Consider the following 23,652-nt stretch of genomic DNA (forward strand, 5'->3'; position numbering starts at 1 on the left):
ACCATCTCCAATGAGAGGCTCTAATCATCGTCGACTGTGCTTTTTTCCATATATGGGCAATAAATGCTGGCTTAGTTGGCAACGCCCACATCCCATAAATGAATTTTAAAAAATTCAGCAGGTCCAGAGGCATCTGCCTGGATTCGGAATTGGCTTGCCCAGAAGGCAAAGGGTGGTTGTAACTGGAGTGTTTTCTGCCTGGAGATTGGCGAACAGTGGTGCTCCACGGGGATATGTTTTGGGACCCCCAGCTCTTTGTATTTTATAAATAACTTGGATGAGGAAGTGGAATGGTGGGTTAGTAAGTTTACAGATGACATGAAGGTTGGTGGAGTCGTGGATAGTGTAAAAGGTTGTCGTAGGTTACAACGGGACATTGACAGGATGCGGAGCTGGGCTGAGATAAGAAGTGATTCACTTTGGAATGTTAAGCATGAAGTCAATACAGGGTTAATGGCAGGAATCTTAGCAGTGAAAAGAGGCATCACGTGTATAGATCCCTCGAAGTTGCCATTGAAGTTGGATAGGATGGTTAAGAAGGCATCTGGTGTGTTGGCCTTCATTAGCTGGGGGACTGAGTTCAAGATCGTAAGCTAATGTTGCAGCTCTGTAAAAATCTGGTTAGACTACATGGAGTATTGTGTTTAGTTCTGGTCACCTCATTATAGGAAGCATGTGGAAGCTTTAGAGAGGATGCAGATTTATCAGGATGCTGCCTGGAAATGACAGGACGTCTTAGGATAGGTTGAGCAAGCAAGGAGTGAAGGATGAGAGCTGATTTGACAGAGATGTACAAGATCACAAGAGGGATAGATCGTGTCAACAGTTTTGGGCCCCTTATCTCAGAAAGGATGTATTGTCACTGGAGTCCAGAGGACGTTCATGAGATTGATTCCAGAAGCGAAGGGATTAACATATGAGGAGCGTTTGACAGCTTTGTGCCTGTACTCACTGGAATTTAGAAGAATGTGGAGGTGGGATCTCGATCTCATTGAAACCTACCAAATGTTGAAAGGACTGCACAAGGTTGATGTGGAGAGGATGTTTCCTCTGGTGGTGATATCCAAAACTAGAGGGCACAGCCTCAAAATTGAGGAGCAACCTCTTAGAACAGAAGTAAGGAGGAATTTTGTTTAGCCAGAGTAGTGAATCTGTGGAATGCTCTGTCGCAGACTGCGGAGGAGGCCAAGTCCGTGGGTATATTCAAAGCAGAAGATGATAATTGGTCAGGGCATCATGGGATATGGTGAGAAAGCAGGTGTATGGGGTTGAATGGGATCCAGCATCAGCTATGATGAAATAGTGGAATAGTGAACTGCCTAATTCTGCTCCTATGTTGTTTTTTTTCTTTTTTCTCTCTCTTATAGAATGATGATGGTTCCTTTCAGTCAGTCAGTGGGGTTTAGGATACCCCACTCCTCAGAAAGGAACAGCGTGTGCGTGAGTGGATTTAGGTGAGTAGTGGGTTGCACAGATCCAGACCCACCCTCTCGACATCCCCTCCTGGATCCAGTGGCATGGTGGAGTCCAAGACTGCTGGGACCTGTCTTATGGTCTAAGTGGACACCGAAGACTTTTTCATGGGGCAGAAAAGGCGAGGGGAGGATAATTTTAAGTTGATTGGAGTAAAGTATAGGGGGAATGTCAGAGGTAGTTTTTCTTTAAAAGCACAGAGTGTGGTTAGAGCATGGAACACACTGCCAGGGGTGATGGTAGAGGTGGAATCATCAGGGACATTTAAGAGACTCTTAGATGGGAAAATGGATGAAAGAAAAATGGAGGGCTATGTGGGAGGGGTGGGTTAGATTAATTAGATAGAGTAGGTTAAATGGTCAGCACAGCATCGTGGTCCAAAGGGCCTGTACCGTTCTATGTCCTATGAAAGTTCTTCACCGGAAACATCAACCATCTATTTCCTTCTTTAGATGCTGCCTGATCTGCTGAGTTCCTCCAACAGTTTGTGCTGCTCCAGATTCCTGCACCTGCAGTGTCTTGTGTCCATGGGCGGCACGGTAGCGTAGTGGTTAACACATCAGTTTACAGTACAGGCAACCCGGGTTCATTTCCTGCCCCTGTATGGTCTCCACATGACCATGTGGCTTTCCTCTGGGTGCTCCGGTTTCCTTCCCAAGTCCAGAGACGTACCGGTTGGTAGGTTAATAGGTCATTGTGAATTGTCCCACAATTAGGCTAGGGTTAAATTGGGGGATTACTGGGTGGCGCTGCTCTGACGGCCAGAAGGGCCTACTTTGTGCTGTATCTCAATAAAGAAATAAAACAAATACATCCAGCCCCACGCATATGGATGAAGGCAGAGTTCATGCAACATAAATACTGCAGCTCCTTGCTGCCTTGTTTGTGTAACTCCGATTTTTTTTTTGTTACTTTAAGAAGCTAAATATTCAGCTAAAGCCCATTACCTCAGTTTCCTCTGTACTTTCCCAAGATGGTGGCTTTACTGAAGCCTCTGAAAAGCATGGAGGGGATACATCCTCTTCAGCGATTGGAGCTTCCGGCGTCGGTGATGGCGTTTTCATATCACAGGGTTCAGGAGAGTCCAGGATGACTGCAACAGGAAGAAAAGATACCATGAGACTAAGAGTAATCATTTAATCATTATGTTTAAATTTAAGAACACACATTTGGACAAGAAGGCAATCAAGACATTTATGGTCATATGGTCTAAATTTGTGTTTATGGAATGAGTTGCCAGAGGAAGTGGTTGAGATGAGTACAGTCATAACTTTTAAAAGACAGGCACATGTATAAGAAAGGTTCAGAGCAGGGTTTCCCAATTTTTTTTTATGCCATGCACCAATACCGTTAAGGAAGGGGTCGGTGAACTCCAGGTAGGGAACCCCTAGTTTAAAGGGATATGGGTCAAATGGACCAGCTTGGAATCAAAAACCCCATCCACCCTAGACATTCTTCTCTTCTCCTCTCTCCCTCAGTCCAGAAGATACAAAAGCCTAAAGCACATTCCACCCAGCTCAAGGAAAGCTTCTAACCCGCTGCTATTCAGCTGCTATTCCCCTGGTGAATATTTCACCAGGGGACGGTTTCCTCCCACATTCCAAAGATGCATGGTTAGGATTAGGGTTTGAAAGCTTGCCGACACTTGCAGTCTGCCCCCAGCACATTCTTGGTCATTGACACAAATATACATGTGACAAATAAAGCTAACCTTTTAACCTATTAATCTGCATGTCTTTGGAATACGGGAGGAAACTGGAACACCCAGAGGAAACCCACATGGTCATGGGGAGAACGTACAAACTTCTTACAGATAACGGTAGAAATTGGACAGGACTTTCTGGCGCTGTAATAGCATTACACTCACTGCTATAACAACCCTATATTGTCTGCATTGTATCCATTTGTTCAGCAGAGGATACGGAAGAGCAGAGAATTTGACATTCGCCTCAGAAAACTTGCTCTACATCACTTGTGAAGTAGCATTACTCCCCACAGAATGAAAAGATTAATTTAAATTGCAAGATCACAACCTACCTTCCTCGTCACTGCTGTCTGACAGAGGCTGTCTGATCCTGCGCCTCCGCTTGTGGTGAGGCTCCTCCCCGTCACTGGCTGGTGTCACACTTCGCTTTGTCTTCTTGCTGCTGTCCGGAGAAAGGCATAAACACTAATAGACACAACAAATCTAGGCCATGCTCTCTTCTCGCTACTGTCATCAGAGAGGTGGTATAGGAGCCTCAGGACCCATACCACCAGGCTCAGGAACAGTTATTACTCATCAGCCACCAAGCCTTTGAACCAGAGGTGATAATGTCACTCACCCCAACAATGAACTGCTCCCATAACCTATGAACTCAGCTTCAAGGACTCTTCATCTCATGATCTCAATAATTATAGTGTATTTACTTAATAGTTTGGTTTTTCTTTCTGTTTTTACACATTTGTTGTCTTTTGCACCTTGGTTGTGTATCTTCTGTGCTGTTTTTCATTGATTCTATTGTGTTTCTTTGTATCTACTGTGAAGGCCCACAAGAAAATGAATCTCAGGGTTGTATATGGTGACATATATGTACTTTGATAATAAATTTACTTAGAAGTTTGAGATTCTGCAGATGACTGAAATCTTGAGCAACACACTCAAAATGCTGGAGGAACTCAGCAAGTCAGGCAGTGTCTATAGAGAGGAATAAACAGTCCACGTTTCAGGCCGAAACACTCTATCAAGACTGGAAAGGGGCAGAAGCAGAATAAAGTGGGGTTGGGGGGTGGGGAGAGGCGAGGAGTATAAGTTGACAGGTGATAGGTGAGACCAGGTGAGTGGGAAGGTGCGAGGATGGGAGAGAGGGGGGATGAAGTGGAAGGAGATAGGTGGAAGAGGTAAAGGACTGCAGAAGGAATCTGATATGTGAGTGGACCATGGAAGAAGGGAGGGGATATAGAGGCAGCTGATGGGCAAGTGAGGAGAACAGAAGGGCTGAGAGGGGAGCCAGAATGGGGAATGGAAAAATAGAGGAGGGGAGCTTATTCTAGTTTCTATGCCCTCACTTTCCATGCCCATTGAAAGACCGTGGCCTGAAACATCGACTGTTCACTTTCTTCCATTGATGCTGCCTGACCTGTTGAGTTCCTCCAGCATTTTGAATGTGTTACCACAATCACTGCTCTGACACCTCAGCCAAAGTTAAAATGAACCTTCTACTCCACAAGCACAATTTTATAAATCCTTTTATGTGGTAGATTATAACTTTATATGGCAGGTGGGTTGGGGTGGGGGGGGAGAGAGGGGGAAGCACAGTATAATGGTTATTGTGATGCTTTACAACTCCAGAGATCAAGTTTCCATTCCCCCCGTACGGTGTTTGTACGTTCTCCCCATGACCACGTGGCTTTCCTTCCACCCACATTCCAAAGACATACAGGTTAGGGTTCGTGGGTTGTGGGCACTGGAAGCATGTCAACATTTGCGGGCTGCCCCAGCGCACATCCTCGGACTGTGTTGGTTGTTGATGCAAATGACACGTTTCATTATATGTTTCAATTTTTCAATATACATATGACAAAGAAAGTTAATCTTTAAAAAAATCTTTTAGTCCATAGATTTCATTTAGGTGCCTTGATCTGTACTCCTCAGTCTTCTGTGTTATCACTTCAAGAGATTCAATTAGTCAAACACAAGCTTCTCTTTACCTATCTAAAATCTCCCCGAGTACCCGTTGGTCTTGTTCTCAATTACTGTTTCTAGAACCATCTGTACTACTGATGTTAAATGCGCCACCAGTTACTGGCAGTGTCCTTCCGTGCCTTTTTCAAGTTACAATCCTCTGGCATCTCCCCACCATCTCAGGATTTGAATATGTGCCAAATTCCTCCACCATCTCTACCACCCGGTTCTCCGTGTTCTATAAGACCTAAGACATTGGAGCACAATCACACCATTTAACCCATCAGTCAGCTATGCCATTCCATCACAGCTGATTTATTATCCCTCTCAACTCCATTCTCCAGCCTTCTCTCTGTAGCCTTTGACACCTTTACTTAACAAGAAATTATCTATCTCTGCTTTAAGTATACTTGTCCTCCATGTCCGTATGTGGCAATGAATTCCACAGATTCACCACCCTCTGGCTAAAGAAATTCCTCCTCATTTCTGTTCTATATAGACGTCCCTTTTTGCTGAGGCTGTGCCCTCTGGTCCTAGACTCCCCCACTATTTGAAACATTCTCTCCATGTCCACTCCACCTAGGCCATTCAATAGATTTCAATGAGATTCCTCCCCTCATTCTTCTAAACTCCAGCAAGTACAGGCCCAGAGCCATCAAATACTATTCACGTTAACCCTTTAATTCCAGAGATCCGTCTTATAAAACTTCTTGGAACCCTCTCCAATGCCAACACATCCATTCCTCGCTATGGGGCCCAAAAAATTCATTTACCAAATATTCCTATAATCTTTGGAGCCATTTGACTGGATTATACCTCATACCCACTGACAAAAACTCTTTCAGATTCACTTTATATTATTGCTTGCTCTTCTTCACTACTAATCTTAAAAGTTATGATAGAGTGATCACTGTAACTGAACTGTTCCCTCACTTACACTTGCAGCACCCAGTTCCCTGTTGTTCTCGGGATATCCTTTGAGCTGTGTCTTTAAAACGGTGCTCGAATGGAAGATGGAGGTCGGGAGGCCCCGCTGGGCTGGATTTTGGGAGGTTGCGGGCCGGAGATCACTCCCCATGGAAGGACTGAGTTCAAGCTGTCATTCTCCTCAAGAGGATGCTTTTGAAATTCCAAGCCAGATGTGATTATTGATGTGGACTGTAGTTTATATCTGTCTCCTTCAGTTTTCTGTGTTTTCTTTCTTGTTGCCGATTGGTGGATGGGTGCTATGTTACTAATTTGGGCGAGGGAGGGGTTGGGGATTTGAGGCTTGATGTTCTTGTTAGTGTTTTTCTGTGTCAGCGATCTGTTAGATTGGGGGTTTGATGTTGCTGTTTCTCCCCCCCCAGGACAGGCTTGAGGGTTAGGGGCTTATGTTTTTGCTGCCGTGTCTAAGTGGGCAATCTGTTGATTTTTGTGGGTGGGAGAGTGTGCCTTTCCGAGTGTGTGATGTCTTTTCTTTCAATGACTTCCATGGTCTTTCTGCAACTCGTGGCTATCTGGAGAAGGCGAATCTTGGAGTTGTATTCTGCGTATACACTTTGATAATAAAATGAACCTTTCAAACCACAAATGGACTTGAGCAGAAGTTGTCACTCATAGCCATTGACACCAACCTCTGTCCGTCGCCACCTTCGCCTACTTTCTTTGCCCGGACGCTCCCTGTCTGAGCCTTGGCTTGTGCTTTTTGTGCTGCGGTGTCACTTGTGGGTGCCATTTCCTCATCGTTCACTCCCTGCGAAGCAATGACGTGGCACTCTCCATCCTGAGCGGTCTCTGCTTTCTCTCTATACTCTGAGGTAGAGGCCTCTTCCTTGATGGCCTTGGACGGTGGTGACCCTTTCTCTGTGGGGTTAGATGCAGATTTAGATCTCAGTGGTGATAACTGATGCCCTGTCCCTCTTTTATTTGAAAAGGTGAGGGAACGGCTGGACTTCCGGGTCATCAAGGGAATGGCGGCGTAAGGAAAAAGTCTCTCGACAAAAAAAAGGTAAACTGCCCCAAAATCGAATTTAGACAAATACTTAATATTGCATAACTATATTAATAAAAGGGGCAAGGATGATGTCTAAGAACAAGATTAAAAAGTCCGCTCTGAAGGCTGATAAACATAAAGAGACGCAGCAAGGCGACGGGCCTAGCTCCCCCACGGCAAGCCAGGACGGAGATAATGAGGAGGAATCGGTGACTCTGTCTTTGATTCTCGGAGAGATTCGCGAGTTCCGACAAGATAACAGCAAACAGCTGGAAGATATTAAAGGAGAAATAGTAAAAACTAACTCGCGGATAGATGAAGCTGAAGCAAGGATTGTTGGAATTGAAGAGAAGCTACAAAACGCCGAGGAAGTGATAGCAGAAACGCTGAAGCTGCAAGACCAGCTCCAGTGGAAACTAATAGATCAAGAAGGCCGCTCGAGAAGGGAAAATGTGAGGATTTACGGAGTTACTGAAGGAACTGAAGGTAAACCCGGATTGATGATTCCCTTCGTGGAGAAGCTGCTTAGAGAGAACCTTAATATACCGGCTGCAAAAGACCTGCAGATAGAAAGGGCTCACCGCGCGTTGGCACCACAGCCTCCGGCAGGCGCCCAGCCCAGATCGATTCTGGTCAGATTTCTCAGTTACAGAAGGAAGGAAGAGGTGCTTAAACGGGCATGGCAAAATAAAGGTTTCATGTGGAACAACTGTAAAATCAGTTTAGACCACGACTATGCACCGGGGATCCTTGCCAGACGGAAGGAATATACGGAAACACGGAGAGTCCTGAAGGAAAACAACATCAGATTCCAGACCCTGTATCCAGCTCGGCTGAGAGTCTTTTACGACGAAGGGACAAAAACTTACGCTATGGTGGAGGAGGCAACGTCGGACCTGGCGGACCGGGGACTACCTATTAAAGTTATCACCCAACCGGAGTCGCTACTGGAGAAGATTCGGCAGAAGTCGTGGCAGTTAGTGGGGCGAGGACGCTCCACACAAACCAGAGTGTCAAACTATAAGGAAAAGCTGCAAATATTCAGACGCGAATGTACAGAGAACACAGATTAATTAAGAGAAATGACTGAAAAGAGTAAATCGGACTTAAAGGTAAAATGAAAACTGGTAACTGAAAATAAACTAGGCAGAATAACTTGAATGATAGCAATATGGTCGAGACATAAATAGGAGAAAATTCTCTATGATTATTCAAACTGCTGAGGGCCCTCTAACACAGGGTGAAGATAGAGGTTATCCCTCTGAACTGAGGTGGGTCGGTGCTCAGGCCTCTGTGGGAAGTTGGGAAAAATTTTCAAATGTTACACGTTCAAAAATGTCTAGGATGTGGTTATATGTCTTGGTTTACTGTTGAGAAGGGATTGCTTACTGTTTGGTTAGAAAAGGAGAGTGTTTTTTTTTCTACTAGAGAAAAATGCAAACTGAATTGGTAAAAATAATTTCCTATAATGTTAATGGGGTTTTGAATTCAATTAAAAGAAATAAGATTATGTCTAAATTGAAAAAAGAGAGGGCACAAATAGCTTTCCTCCAGGAAACACATATGAGCCAATCTGAACATGAAAAATTAAAAAGAATGGGCTTTAAGCATGTATTTTATTCATCATATAAATTGAGTCACAAAAGAGGGGTAGCTACTTTAATATCAAGTACTCTTAATTATGAACATATTTCAGAGACTAAAGACAAAGAAGGACGGTTTGTAAAAATCACAGGAAGAATAGAAGGTACAGATATAACATTGCTGAATGTTTATGCTCCTCCAGGTTGTGAATGGTCATTTTATAGACACATTTTTGACCTAATGGTCAGTTCTCAAGGGGTAGTAATTTGTGGAGGGAATTTTAATATTAGATTAAATCCTGTATTAGATTCTTCAAGAATAGTTACTCAGAATAAACCTCTGACTTGGAAAATGAATTCATTGATGGAGGAGTTGGGAATTATAGATGTCTGGAGGGAATTACACCCTACTAGTAAAGATTGTACACATTACTCTTTCCCTCATTCAGCCTATTCAAGGATAGACTATTTCTTTATCTTTAATACAGATAGACTCAGGATAAAAAACTGTAATATTGCAACAATTGATCTGTCGGATCATAGCCCAGTCTCTATGTCTCTAATCCTGGAAAGGAAAATGAGGAAAACACTATGGAGGCTAAACTCACATATACTCAATAACCTGAAAGTAATGGAGAGATTAAGGGGAGAAATCAAAGAATATCTAGACCTTAATGACACGGGAGAAACATCACCAGTGATCTTATGGGATACATTGAAAGCTGTACTGAGAGGGAAAATTATTTCCATTACCACTCACATGAAAAAAATCAATGCACAAAAATTAGCAGACCTTCAAGGAAAATTAAAACAACTTCAAGTGGTAGATAGCAACAAAAGTAATTCAAATCGAAAACAGGAAATTAGGAAATTGCAAAGTGAAATTGACGATATTTATATGTTGGAAACTCAAAGAAATTTTCTTTACCTGAGACAAAAGAATTATGAAGTAGGAGGTAAATCAGCTAGATTATTAGCATATAAATTACAAAAACAACAAGCAGACAATACAATTCATAAAATAAAGAATCCAAAGACAAAGCTTGTGGAGAGTACAATAGGGAAAATTCAAGAGAGTTTTGAAACATATTATCGAGAGCTGTACTCCCAACCCCGGGCCCCCAAAGAGCCCTATATAGACAGTATATTGAATTTTTTAGATCTACCTAAACTTACAGATTTACAAAATGAAAGTTTACTAGAACCAGTAACTGTCAAAGAACTGAACGTGGCCATCTCTAGGTTAAGGGCTGGAAAGTCCCTGGGTTCTGATGGGTTTACCTCAGAGTGGTACAAGTCCCTGAAGACACAGTTAGCCCCATTACTACTTAACACCTTTAATTGGATCTTGCAGAGAGGAGAAACTCCACCTTCCTGGAGAGAAGTGATTATTTCAGTTATTCCTAAAGGGGGTAAAGATAAACTAGAATGTGGCAATTATCGGCCAATTAGTGCTCTTAATTTAGATTACAAATTATTTACATCTATATTAGCGCGCAGATTGGAAAAGCTTTTACCTGGCCTAATCCATTTAGACCAAACAACAGGAATTCTGCAGATGCTGGAAATTCAAGCAACATACATCAAAGTTGCTGGTGAACGCAGCAGGCCAGGCAGCATCTATAGGAAGAGGCGCAGTCGACGTTTCAGGCCGAGACCCTTCGTCAGGACTAACTGAAGGAAGAGTGAGTAAGGGATTTGAAAGCTGGAGGGGGAGGGGGAGATGCAAAATGATAGGAGAAGACAGGAGGGGGAGGGATGGAGCCGAGAGCTGGACAGGTGCTTTTCATTCCAGGACGAGGGAGATGTCTTCATTTTTTAAAGAAAGGGGCTTCCCTTCCTCCACTATCAACTCTGCTCTTAAACGCATCTCCCCCATTTCACGTACATCTGCTCTCACTCCATCCTCCCACCACCCCACTAGGAATAGGGTTCCCCTGGTCCTCACCTACCACCCCACCAGCCTCCAGGTCCAACATATTATTCTCCGTAACTTCCGCCACCTCCAACGGGATCCCACCACTAAGCATATCTTTCCCTCCCCGCCTCTCTCTGCATTCCGCAGGGATCGCTCCCTACACAACTCCCTTGTCCATTCGTCCCCCCCATCCCTCCCCACTGATCTCCCTGCTGGCACTTATCCGTGTAAGCGGAACAAGTGCTACACATGCCCTTACACTTCCTCCCTTACCACCATTCAGGGCCCCAAACAGTCCTTCCAGGTGAGGCATCACTTCACCTGTGAGTCGACTGGGGTGATATACTGCGTCCGGTGCTCCCGATGTGGCCTTTTATATATTGGTGAGACCCGACGCAGACTGGGAGACCGCTTTGCTGAACATCTACGCTCTGTCCGCCAGAGAAAGCAGGATCTCCCAGTGGCCACACATTTTAATTCCACATCCCATTCCCATTCTGACATGTCTATCCACGGCCTCCTCTACTGTAAAGATGAAGCCACACTCAGGTTGGAGGAACAACACCTTATATTCCGTCTGGGTAGCCTCCAACCTGATGGCATGAACATTGACTTCTCTAACTTCCACTAGGCCCCACCTCCCCCTCGTACCCCATCTGTTACTCTTTTTAATGCACACATTCTTTCTCTCACTCTCCTTTTTCTCCCTCTGTCCCTCTGAATATACCTCTTGCCCATCCTCTGGGTCACCCCCCCCCCCGTCTTTCTTCCCGGACCTCCTGTCCCATGATCCTCTCGTATCCCCTTCTGCCTATCACCTGTCCAGCTCTCGGCTCCATCCCTCCCCCTCCTGTCTTCTCCTATCATTTTGCATCTCCCCCTCCCCCTCCAGCTTTCAAATCCCTTACTCACTCTTCCTTCAGTTAGTCCTGACGAAGGGTCTCGGCCTGAAACGTCGACTGCGCCTCTTCCTATAGATGCTGCCTGGCCTGCTGCGTTCACCAGCAACTTTGATGTATGTTGCTCCATTTAGACCAGACTGGATTTATTCAACAAAGACAAACACAGGACAACATAAGAACTCTGCACATATTAGAACAGGTTAATAAGAACGAGACAAAGACAATGGTAGTAGGATTGGACGCTGAGAAAGCTTTTGATTCGGTTAGTTGGGGATTCCTATACAGAGTGTTAGGAGATTCGGCTTTCAAGAAAAGTTTATTAAAGTAATTCAGACTCTATATGACAGCCCTACAGCCCGAATTAAGATAAATAGGGACCTCTCTGACTCCTTCATCTTAGAGAGAGGCACTAGACAGGGATGCCCAATTTCTCCTCTCCTTTTTGCGCTATATATTGAACCGCTTGCCCGACTAATAAGACAGAGCAAAATCGTAAAAGGTATCAAGGTGGCAGGGATTGAACAGAAAGTGGCGTTATTCGCAGATGATGTTTTAATCTATCTGAGTGAACCAGAAAAATCATTTATAGGATTGTTTACACTGTTGGATGACTTTGGGAAAATATCAGGTTATAAAATAAACGTAAAGAAAACTCAGGTTATGTCCCTAAATTATACACCATCCAAAAAAAAAATCGCAGGATACATACGATCTTAAGTGGGAAGCTAAATCATTAAAATATTTAGGAATAACTCGCCCATTGCTTTGCTTTGCTTTTAGTTAGTTGCACGGTGGGTTTTTTTTTGGGGTTTTTTTTTCTTTTTTTTCCATTGATATATATAAAATCTAGTATACTATTATGTTATCTTGGTTTCTTATGCTTAAATTACATTGTTTGTAGTATTTTCTTTTTGGTATTGTTATCTTTTGGAATTTTATTATACTTTAACATTGTATTAATGTTTATATGGCTTACCTTTTTTGTATACTTACTCAATAAAAAGATTTAAAAAGAAAGAAAGGAATAACTCTGCCGAAGGATCTTTCAACACTGTCACAGGTAAATTACGGGCCATTAATCTCAGAGATAAAAGCAGATATGCATAGATGGAATCTTATCCCCTTTTTAAGTTTAAATTCAAGGATAAATACTATAAAAATGAATATTCTTCCTCGGTTATTGTATCTTTTCCGTACTTTACCAGTGGAGGAGGATGATAATCAATTCAGGGAATGGGACAAATGGATTTCCCGCTTCATTTGGCAAGGAAAGAAACCTAGAATTCGATATAACACCTTACAGTTAGGGAAGGAAGGAGGAGGTATGGTTCTTCCTTGCCTGAGAAATTATTTTTATGCCTCACAGATAACCCCTCTGTTATATTGGTATAATAGGGAAGATAAGGCTAGATGGAAGGAAATAGAATTTGGATTAGTTGACAGTTTTCCTCTACAGGCCTCAATAGCTGACAAAGGATTGATGGCCCAGTTGGAAAAATTTAAAAACAGTTGGATAAATCTTACATTAAAAGTATGGCAGAAGGTGATTAATTCATGTGGAATTAATAACATGTTAAAACTCTTTAGATAGTGTGCATATGATACCGAATTCCTTCCCAACAGAGGAGGTAAAAGATTTGAGCTATGGATAAAGAAAGGTCTTACAACCTACCTCTCATTTATAGATAAAAGAGTATTACGAAGTTTCCAAATCCTGCAGGACAAACATGGCCTAGAACACAATGACTTTTTTAGGTACCTTCAAGTACGAAACTATGTTAACCAGAGTTGTAGATATACGGACCTATCAACAGTAGAATTAGAATTTTTCAAGATTCTGAATTCGGCCTGCAGTTCAATACCTAGTAAATCAGTTTCTCGAGTATATAATGCACTCTCCCATGCTAAAAATGTAAATACACTGTATATTAAAGATAAGTGGGAGAAAGAAGCGGGGTTGGTACTTTCAGAGGAGGCTTGGGGGAAAATCTGCAGCTTTCAATGGTCCTCGACTAATTCTTTGACTTGGAGAAAACATTGTTGGAAAAACATTATAAGATACTTCAAGACCCCATATCAGGAAAAATATAAAGATACAAACGTGACGTGTTGGAGAAGGTGCGGCTCCAAGGAGGCAAATCATTTTCATATTTTCTGGGATTGCCCTAAATTAAGTCTATATTGGGAAGGTATTCATAGAACATTAGTTAAGGTACTTAGGTCCCAGATACCTCTGAACTTTGAGACGCTCTATTTGGGGCATGTATTGTTTCTTGAACAGAAGGAAGATATAAAGTTGCTGCAGGCCCTCTTAGCGGCAAGTAAGAAATCAATCACTAGAAAGTGGCTAAATCCAATACCACCTACATTAGAAGATTGGCACGAAATTATCTTGGAAATATTTAAAATGGAAAAGTTGACTTACTCCCTGAGAATTCAAAAAGAAAAATTTTATCAAATCTGGAATAAATGGATTGAATATATAACCCCAATGCGAGCAGACTTTAGATGACTCTCCTAATGATTTATACTGCTCTTCTCATCAACACAGTAATATTGCTAACGTAAGCACCCCTAGTCTAAATGTCTTTTTTTTTGTTTTCTTTTGGAAAATAGAGAATTAACACAAGGGAAAGATTTGGGAAAGGGATAAAAAATGAAAAAATTAAGTAAATAAGTACATAGGGATTGGATAATTATGTCTGTGGGCAGGAGCAAGCATGAACAAATTGGGATATAAACACCTACAATGGTTGTTACATAGGCTTACATACAACATTTTGGACCAGTGGAAATGGTCCAGAAGAGTTATATGGAAACTATTATTACTATTTTTCTTAACAACTAATACCATTACTTAGCCTAATAGATTAGAATTACCACAGTACATAATTATCTATTTAAGTGTCTAATTTCCTTTTATATCATCTCAATGTGTACTTAAGAATATATAAATAATTATAGTTTTATACATATAAAAAAATGGAATAAGGTTATATGTGTGAAAAAAGTACATGATATTTGTGAATTCCTTATCCAAATAAAAATAAAATTAAAAAAAAAGAAAAGGTGAGGGAACATTTAGCTATGATTCAGCCACTGTACCACATTCACAGCACTCTGTTACTGAAGAATAACAAATGAACATAGACTGCTACTGCACAGTACAGGCCCTTCAGCCCACAATTTGCGCCAACTCTTTAACCTACTCTACGGTCAATCTAACATGTCCCTCCTACATAGTCCTCCATTTTTCTATCATCAATATGCCCAAGTAAATCTCTAAAATGTTCCTATTTTATTTGCCTCTACCACCACCAAAGGGCTAATGGGGCCATAAGGACAAGGGGAAACAAAAGGCAACAATGGGGGGGGGGGTGAAGGGAAACGAGGGGCACACACAAAATGCTGGAGGAACTTAGCAGATCAGGCAGTATCTATTAAGGAGGGGAATAAACAGTCGACATTTCATCAGGACTGGAAAGGAAGGGGGAAGGTACCAGAATAAGAAGGTGGGGGGAAGAAAGGACGAATACAAGCTGGCAGGTGATAGGTGAAGCCAAGTAAGGGGGAAGGGGGAAGGTGGGTGGGTGTGGGGAGGAATGATGGGATTCCATGTTGCAGTTGTACAAACCATTGGTCAGGCTGCAATTGGGGTAGGGTGTACAGTTCTGCTCACTACACCACAGGAAGCATGGAGAGTGTTCAGGGAGATTCACCAGGCTGTTATCTGGAGTACAAGCTAAAAGGTGGGTTTGGGGAGGGGGAAGTGACATAAGCAGCTTGAAGTGATAGGAAGCAGAGATAAAGGGCTGAAGAAGAAAAAATCTGATAGGAGAGGAGTGTGGACCATAGGATAAAGGTGTGTATTACTAGATTTCTAGCATCTGAAGAATCTTTTGTGTTTATGATTACTTACTAGAAATGGCTTTCTGGAAAAAGTGGCTGAAGCTGTTTCCTTTGTTCGCTATCTTACTTCCTGAAGGCGGCTGCAAAAGGAGGAAAAGAGTAACAGTGAGCTGCTGTCTTTTAAAACGGTGTTTCTTTAGCACAAATAAACATCTGGGAGAATCTCTTCACTCAGAGTCAAGAGTCAGACAGGTGGGAATTTAAGTTAAACACAAGAGATTCTAGAGATGCTGGAAGTCCAGGGCAACACCCACAAAATGTTGGAGGAACTCAGCAGGCCAGGCAGCGACTATGGAAATGAATATGTTTCCATCTGAGACCCTTCCTCAGGACTGGAAAGGAAGGGGCAAGATACCAGAATAAGGTGGTAGGTGGTTGGGGAGGAGTACAAGCTGGTAGGTGATAGATGAGGGGGAAGGAAGGTGGATGGAATGAAGTAAGTTTGGAGGCGATAGGTGGAAGAGGCAAAGGGCTAAAGGAGGAATCTGATAGGAGAGGACAGTGGACTATGGGAGAAATGGAAAGAGGAAGGGCATCAGAGTGAGGTGATAGACAGGTGAAAAAAAAGTGGTCGGAGGGAAACCTGAATGGGGAATGGAAAAAGGAGAGGAGAGATTACAGGAAGTTAAAGAAATCAATGTTCATGCCATCAGTTTGGAGGCTACATGGACAGAAAACCTGAATGTTATTGACAGGCAACCTGAAAAGCCATTGAGTGGTAGAAGAGGGTTGCCTCTCTGACTGGAAGCCTGTGACTAGTGGAGTGCTGAAGGGATTGGCGCTGTGTCCATTGTTGTTTGCCATCTATATCAATGATCTGGATGATTATGTGGGTAACTGGGTCAGCAGATTTGCAGATGACACTAAGATTGGAGTGTAGTGGACAGCAAGGAAGACCATCATGGCTTGTAGAGGGATCTGGACCAGCTGGAAAAATGACAGATGAAATTTAATGCAGACAAGTGCGAGGTGTTGCACTTCGGTAAGACTAAACAGGGTAGGTCTTACACAATGAGTGGTAGGGCACTGAGGAGTGTGGATGAACAAAGGGATCTGAGAAAACAGGTTGAACGTGGTGGCACAGGCAGATAGGGTCATAAAGAAAGCTTTTGGCACATTGGCTTTCATAAATCACAGTACTGAGTAGATGAGATGGAACATTATGTTGAAGTTGAAAGAAATACATTGGTGAGGCCCGATTTGCCGTATTGTGTTCAGGTTTGATCATCTACCTGCAAGAAAGATGCAAGTACGTTAGGTACTCCAAGGGAGAAGATGGCGACGCGATGACAGCGCACACGGCCTCTCCGGTGATGAATATCTGTTATTTGTCAAGTAGGGGACCGTGCACAATTCCTGATTTGATGGAGACAGACGTGAGTGCATAGCAGAACATCTGGAAAACTTCTAAAATGTCTGCTTTGTTACCGCTGCTACTGTGTGGTAACTGGAATCTCTGGAGCTGTAGGCCTCGAAATCCTCGGCTTTGCGTGTTTCAGCGGCGGGGGAAGAGGTCGAAGGCACTCGGCAGAGGAAGGTGCTCGGGAGGCTGTATCGGAGAGGCTGCTCGGAAGCTCGGAGTTTTTGGACGGATGGACTCGGGGTCGACTGCTTCCAAGGTATCGGCAAGTTGACGGGGCCTGGAGGTTTATGGCAGGGAGTTTCTCCCTTTTGCCGCCACTATCAGGGACTTGGGAGTTGATCAACTCAGGGACTTTAAGACTTTTTTTTTTAAACTCTGCCTCTGGACTGTTCTTCATCAAATTATGGTATTGCCTTGCACTGCTGTAACTATATGGTATAATTATGTGGTTTTGTCAGTGTTAGTCTTTGGTCTGTCTTGTTTTCTGTGATATCACGCCAGAGAAACCATTGTATCATTTCTTAATGCATGTATGCATTTCTAAATGACAATAAAAGAGGACTGAGTGTTCTCATAATCTAAATAAAAGTACAGAGAAAATTTACAAGGATGTTGTTAGGATTGGAGGATCCGAGATATAAAGGAAAGATTGAATAGGTTAGGACTTTATTTCTTGGACAGTAGAAGATTGAGAAGAGATTTGATAGTGGTATACAAATTATCAGGGGTATAGATGGAGTAAATGTAAGCAGGCTTTTTCTCACTGAGGTTGGGTGGGACTACAACTAGAGGTCATGGGTAAAGGGTGAAAGGTGAAAAATTTAAGGGGAGCAAAAGGGAAATTTCTTCACTCAGAGGGTCGTGAGATTGTGGAATGAGCTACCAGTGGAAGTGGTGCATGCGAATGGTTTCAATGTTTAAGAAAAGTTTGGATAGGTACATGGATGGCAGGGGTACGGAGGGCCATGGTCTAGGTGCAGGTCTATGGGAACAGGCAGCTTAGATGGTTTGGTACGAACGAGAAGAGCCAAAATGCATATTTCTGTGCTGTATTTTTCTATGACTCTGAGGATTAATTTGGTTTGTTTTCCCTGGAGCGATGGAGATTCAGGGGGAACCTTATAAAAGAATAAGGAACACAGATTGGACAGACAGACAGAACCTTTCTCCTAGGGTAGAAATAAGGAGGAAAGTTTAAGGAGATGTGTGGGGAAGTTGGCTTTTTATACAGGGTGGTGAGTGCCAGGCGTGGTGGTGGAAGCAGATGTGAAAGTGGTGTTTAAGAGGCTACTAATGGATTAGTATGCAAGTAATGGAGGGACATGTATCACATGGAGACAGAAGGGATTTAGTTTAATTTGGCATCGTGTTCGGAGTAGACATTGTGAGCTGATCTGCCTGTTCCTGTGCTGTACTGTCCTATGAAGCACTGAATACTTTGGCCAAATCCAAACCAAAGCCCCAAATGACTGAGCTTGCTGTCCATCGATACTTACAGAATTCTCCCTGTCTTTCACTGCCACAGGCGCCACTTTCTCCTCTCTGTCGCTCGGTTTGGCAGGAGGCTTGGCAGAAAACATAGCCATGATTCCCTTGGGCTGTGGGGCAGCGCTTTTACTGGGCACGGGTGGGCTGCCGTTCACGATGGGTTTGTTGTTCGGGGGCTCAGCTGAACTGCGGGATGGCTGCTGGAGGGATTTCTGAAGCTGAGCCATCTCCTCGGCTGACCGGGGAACAGCATCAGCACACTGAATGGCGCTATACCTGTCGTAGAAAGAGGAACCCAGAATAAGTTAGGCATTGAACACAACAGCACAGAAACAGGCCATACAATCCCATCTAGCCAGTGTAAAACTATTTATCTGCCTAGCCCCATCGACCTGCAAGCAGATCACAGCCCTGCATACCCCTCTCATCCACGCACCTATCCAAATTTCTCTTAAATGCTTATATAGAAATCACATCCACCACTTGAGCTGGCAGCTCATTCCACACACTCACCACCCTGTGAGTGAAGCAGTTTCCCATAGACATTTCACTTGTCACCCTTAACCCATTAACTCCAGTTCTAGTCTCATCAAATTCAGTGGGAAAAAGCTTGCTTGCATTTACCCTATCTATATCCCTCATAATTTTGTATACCTTTATCACATCTGCTCTCATTCTCCTACGCTCTCTGAAATAAAGTTTTAACCTATTCAACCTTTCCCTATAACTTAGATCCTGGCAACATCCTTGTAAATTTCTTCTGCACTCTTAATCTTACTAACATCTTTCCTGTAGGTAGTTGACCAGAATTGAACACAATACTCCATATGAGGCCTCGCCAACATCTTATACAACTTCAACATAATTCCCAACTCCTGTACTTAATACTTCTATTTATGAAACCTCTTTATGATGTGATGTCACTTTCAAGGAATTATGTACCTGTACTGCTCACTGCGCATGTCCTATCCTGGTTTGTCTTCCCAAAGTGCAACACTTTACACTTGTCTGCAACAAATTCCATCTGTCATTTTTACAGTTGGTAAAGACGCAGGCTGTCATCTCCTCTGAAGGTGAAGATACAATCAGAATCAGGTTTATCATCACTGAAGAATGCCATTGTTTTGTGGTATCAGTACACTGTAACAGTACAGGGTAACTGGCAGGCCTCATACCCTGGTGAGACAGGGACATGTCCAAGCAAGGCAGATGAGATCTACAGTGAGATCTAACGGCCAGGAAGGCGGTTCCACAATGTTCCATGGAGAGCAAGGGGCATGACAAGTAGACATGGTCATCAACGGCAACCATGGAAGACCTTAGTTGTGACAACTATTCCTATCACTAGAGTTGGACTTCCAAGGTCGAGAGTGGAACTGTCCCAGTGTAACGGCTTTTCCGCTTTTAAAAACTCTCCCACAACATCATTGTCAGATACGACAGAACCTATCAATCACAGTGCAATACATTAAAAAATGGCTATAAGTTACTTTCCGGAAGAGCCCTGCAGAAGGGTTTTGGCTCGAAACATTGACTGTACTCTTTTACTAGATGCTGCATGACCTGCTGAGTTCCTCCTGCATTTTGTGTGTGTTGACACATTTCACTGTATGTTTCAATGTGCATGTGACAAATTAAGCTAATCTTTAAAATACTGCCATGTGGAGTTCCACATACAGAAGAGTCATAGAGAAGTACAGCACAGAAACAGGCCCTTCATCCATCCCATCTTGTCCACGCCCGCCAAAATCATTTAAACTACCTACTCCCAATGACCAACACCAGGACCACAGCCTTCCATACACCTACTAGCCAAACTTCTCTTAAAGGTTGAAATTGAGTTTGCATGCACGACTTGCACTGGCAGCTCATTCCACTCTCACAACCCTCTGGGTGAAGAAGTTTCTCCTTAAACTTCTTACCTTTCACCCATGACCTCTGGTTGTAGCCCCATCTAACATAGTCATAGTCATACTTTATTGATCCCGGGGGAAATTGGTTTTCGTTACAGTTGCACCATAAATAATAAATAGTAATAGAAATAGTAATACTACTATTAGTAAATAGTAATAGTCTTAGAAATAATACATAGTAATAGAAAATAGTAATAAATAGTTAAATAGTGATATGTAAATTATGCCAGTAAATTATGAAGTAAGTCCAAGACCAGCCTATTGGCTCAGGGTGTCTGACCCTCCAAGGGAGGAGTTGTAAAGTTTGATGGCCACAGGCAGGAATGACTTCCTATGACGCTCTGTGCTGCATCTCGGTGGAATGAGTCTCTGGCTGAATGTACTCCTGTGCCCACCCAGTACATTATGTAGTGGATGGGAGACATTGACCAAGATGGCATGCAACTTGGACAGCATCCTCTTTTCAGATACCACCGTCAGAGAGTCCAGTTCCATCCCCACAACATCACTGGCTTTACGAATGAGTTTGTTGATTCTGTTGGTGTCTGCTACCCTCAGCCTGCTGCCCCAGCACACAACAGCAAACATGATAGCACTGGCCACCACAGACTCGAGTGGTAACCCAAGTGGAAAAGCTGACTTGCATTTACACTATTGATACCTCTCAATTTTGTACGCCTCTATTAAATCTCCTCTCAATCTTCTACGTTCTAAAGAATACAGTCTTAACTTATTTAATCTTTCCTTATAATTCAGGTCCTCCAGACTCAACAACATCCTTGTAAATTTTCTCTGTACTCTTTCAACCTTGTTTACATCTTCCTGTAAGTAGGTGACCACAATTGCACACAATACTCCAAATTCTTCAACATAATACCCCAACTCCTGTACTCAATAAACACACATCAAAGTTGCTGGTGAACACAGCAGGCCAGGCAGCATCTCTAGGAAGAGGTACAGTTGACGTTTCAGGCCGAGACCCTTCGTCAGGACTAACTGAAGGAAGAGATAGTAAGAGATTTGAAAGTGGGAGGGGGGGGGGGAGATCCAAAATGATAGGAGAAGACAGGAGGGGGAGAGATGGAGCCAAGAGCTGGACAGGTGATTGGCAAAGGGGATATGACAGGATCATGGGACAGGAGGCCCAGGGAGAAGGAAAGGGGAGAGGGGGGGAAACCCAGAGTATGGGCTAGAGGTATAGTCAGAGGGACAGAGGGAGAAAAAGGAGAGAGACAGAGAGAAAGAATGTGTGTATATAAATAAATCACCAGCAACTTTGATGTGTGTTGCTTGAATTTCTAGTATCTGCAGAATTCGTGTTTGCGTCCTGTACTCAATACTTTGATTTATGAAGGCCAATGTGTCAGAAACTTTCTTTATGACCCTATCTACCTGTGATGCCACTTTCAATGAATTATGAACCTATATTCCCAGATCCCTTTGTTCTACCACACCCTTCAGTGCCCTGCTGTTCACTGTGTAAGACCTACCCTGGTTGGACCTACCAAAGAGTAACACCTCAAACTTGTCTGCCATTTTCCAGCCGATGCAGATCCCTCTGCAAGCCACAATAGCCTTCTTCACTGTCAACTACACCCACAAACTTGGTGTCATCCCCAAATTTGCTGATCCATTTAACTACATTATCATCCAGATCATTGATATAGATGTGACGGGGTCCTAAATTACCACTATGAAATGTGCTTTTGGAAAGAGAGAGCGAGGTGTCCAACAGACACCTTGTTAAAAAGAGAGAGAAAGAAAGAGAGAGAGAGGCAAAGATTGCTTTGAGATGGTGATATGGTTTTTTGGCAGCATTTTTAAACTTTTGCAAGGACACTAGCAGCTTCCAAGTTCTTACAGAGAGAGAAGGGAGGAGCTGCTTGATGGACAGTTGGTATTCAGCACGGTGAGATAAATAGGAGGTCAGCTGTTAGACCTACAGACACATGGTTTTGGACACTGAATGAGCTTTGTTGTGCCCACAGAAAAGGTGGGTTTTGGAGGATCGATCAGTGGCTCTTGCAGTGTGAAGAGGGTGTGACCGGTGGAGAGTTATTCGTGCCCAGCCCTCGCCTGGGTTGACAATTCCACCACAGAAGAACGGTCCCCTTTGTTGTGGTCACAGTCGGTGACTCTAAGGGATTTTGGAGGACAACGGCATCAGCTCACCTGAAGACTCAAATCCCTTTCCCTCTCTCTCTCTCCATCACTACTCAACTCAATACCACGAACTGAACTGAACTTTACTCATCATAAGACTATTTATTTACCCCTAGACTTAAAGAAGCTTGGTTTTCATATATATTTCCACATTTACTTATATATAATCATTGCTAACCTGTTTTATATATCTGATTTTATATTTCTGTATTGAGTAGTTACTAATAAATACCATTAGTTAACAGCAATACTGGACTCCAAAGTGTTTTCCATTTCTACAGGTTCTTTAACCTGTCATGGGGTACGTGACATAAGATAACAAACAACAAAGGACCCAGCACTGATCCCTGTGGCATCCAGCTAGTGACAGACCTCCAGTCAGTGAGGCAATCCTCTGGCTTCTCCCACAAAGACAATGTCCAATCCAATTTAACAGGTATTCTGCAGATGCTGGAAATTCAAGCAACACACATCAAAGTTGCTGGTGAACGCAGCAGGCCAGGCAGCATCTCTAGGAAGAGGTACAGTCGACGTTTCAGGCCGAAACCCTTCGTCAGGACTAACTGAAGGAAGAGCTAGTAAGAGATTTGAAAGTGGGAGGGGGAGATCCAAAATGATAGGAGAAGACAGGAGGGGGGAGGGATGGAGCCAAGAGCTGGACAGGTGATTGGCAAAGGGGGTACGAGAGGATCATGGGACAGGAGGTCCCGGGAGAAAGACAAGCGGGGAGGGGGACAGAGGATGGGCAAGGGGTATAGTCAGAGGAACAGAGGGAGAACACTCAGGTTGGAGGAACAACACTTTATATTCCCTCTGGGTAGTCTCCAACCTGATGGCATGAACACCGACTTCTCTAACTTCCGCTAATGCCCCACCTCCCCCTCGTACCCCATCCGTTATTTATTTTTATACACACATTCTTTCTCTCACTCTCCTTTTTCTCCCTCTGACTATACCCCTTGCCCATCCTTTGTTTCCCCCCTGCCTCGTCTTTCTCCCCGGACCTCCTGTCCCATGATCCTCTCATATCCTCTTTGCCAACCACCTGTCCAGCTCTTGGCTCCATCCCTGCCCCTCCTGTCTTCTCCTATCATTTTGGATCTCCCCCTCCCCCTCTCACTTTCAAATCTCTTACTAACTCTTCCTTCAGTTAGTCCTGACGAAGGGTCTCGGCCTGAAATGTCGACTGTACTTCTTCCTAGAGATGCTGTCTGGCCTGCTGCGTTCACCAGCAACTTTGATGTGTGTTGTCCAATCCAATTTACTATCTCATCATGAATGCCGAGCAACTGAACCTTCAT

At 43.4% G+C, this 23,652-nt stretch overlaps 1 protein-coding gene across 2 annotated transcripts in view; it reads right to left on the reverse strand.

Annotated features, from left to right (window-relative positions):
• The window catches only part of pold3 (polymerase (DNA-directed), delta 3, accessory subunit), a 49,663-nt gene that overhangs the window by 6,470 nt on the left and 19,541 nt on the right, over nt 1-23,652 (reverse strand). Inside the window, exons 6-10 of one of the 2 annotated variants that reach the window (XM_063054746.1) lie at nt 18,284-18,551; nt 15,435-15,504; nt 6,754-6,982; nt 3,511-3,617; nt 2,421-2,566 (exon numbers count right to left, since the gene is read on the reverse strand). In XM_063054746.1, coding sequence (XP_062910816.1) covers nt 2,421-2,566; nt 3,511-3,617; nt 6,754-6,982; nt 15,435-15,504; nt 18,284-18,551 — 820 coding nt within the window. Of the gene's footprint in view, nt 1-2,420; nt 2,567-3,510; nt 3,621-6,753; nt 6,983-15,434; nt 15,505-18,283; nt 18,552-23,652 lie in introns of both variants that reach the window. The other variant, XM_063054744.1, reaches the window with a different exon arrangement.

This window comes from Mobula hypostoma, chromosome 7, assembly GCF_963921235.1.
Source record: "Mobula hypostoma chromosome 7, sMobHyp1.1, whole genome shotgun sequence".
Classification (NCBI taxonomy): Eukaryota; Metazoa; Chordata; class Chondrichthyes; order Myliobatiformes; family Myliobatidae; genus Mobula; species Mobula hypostoma.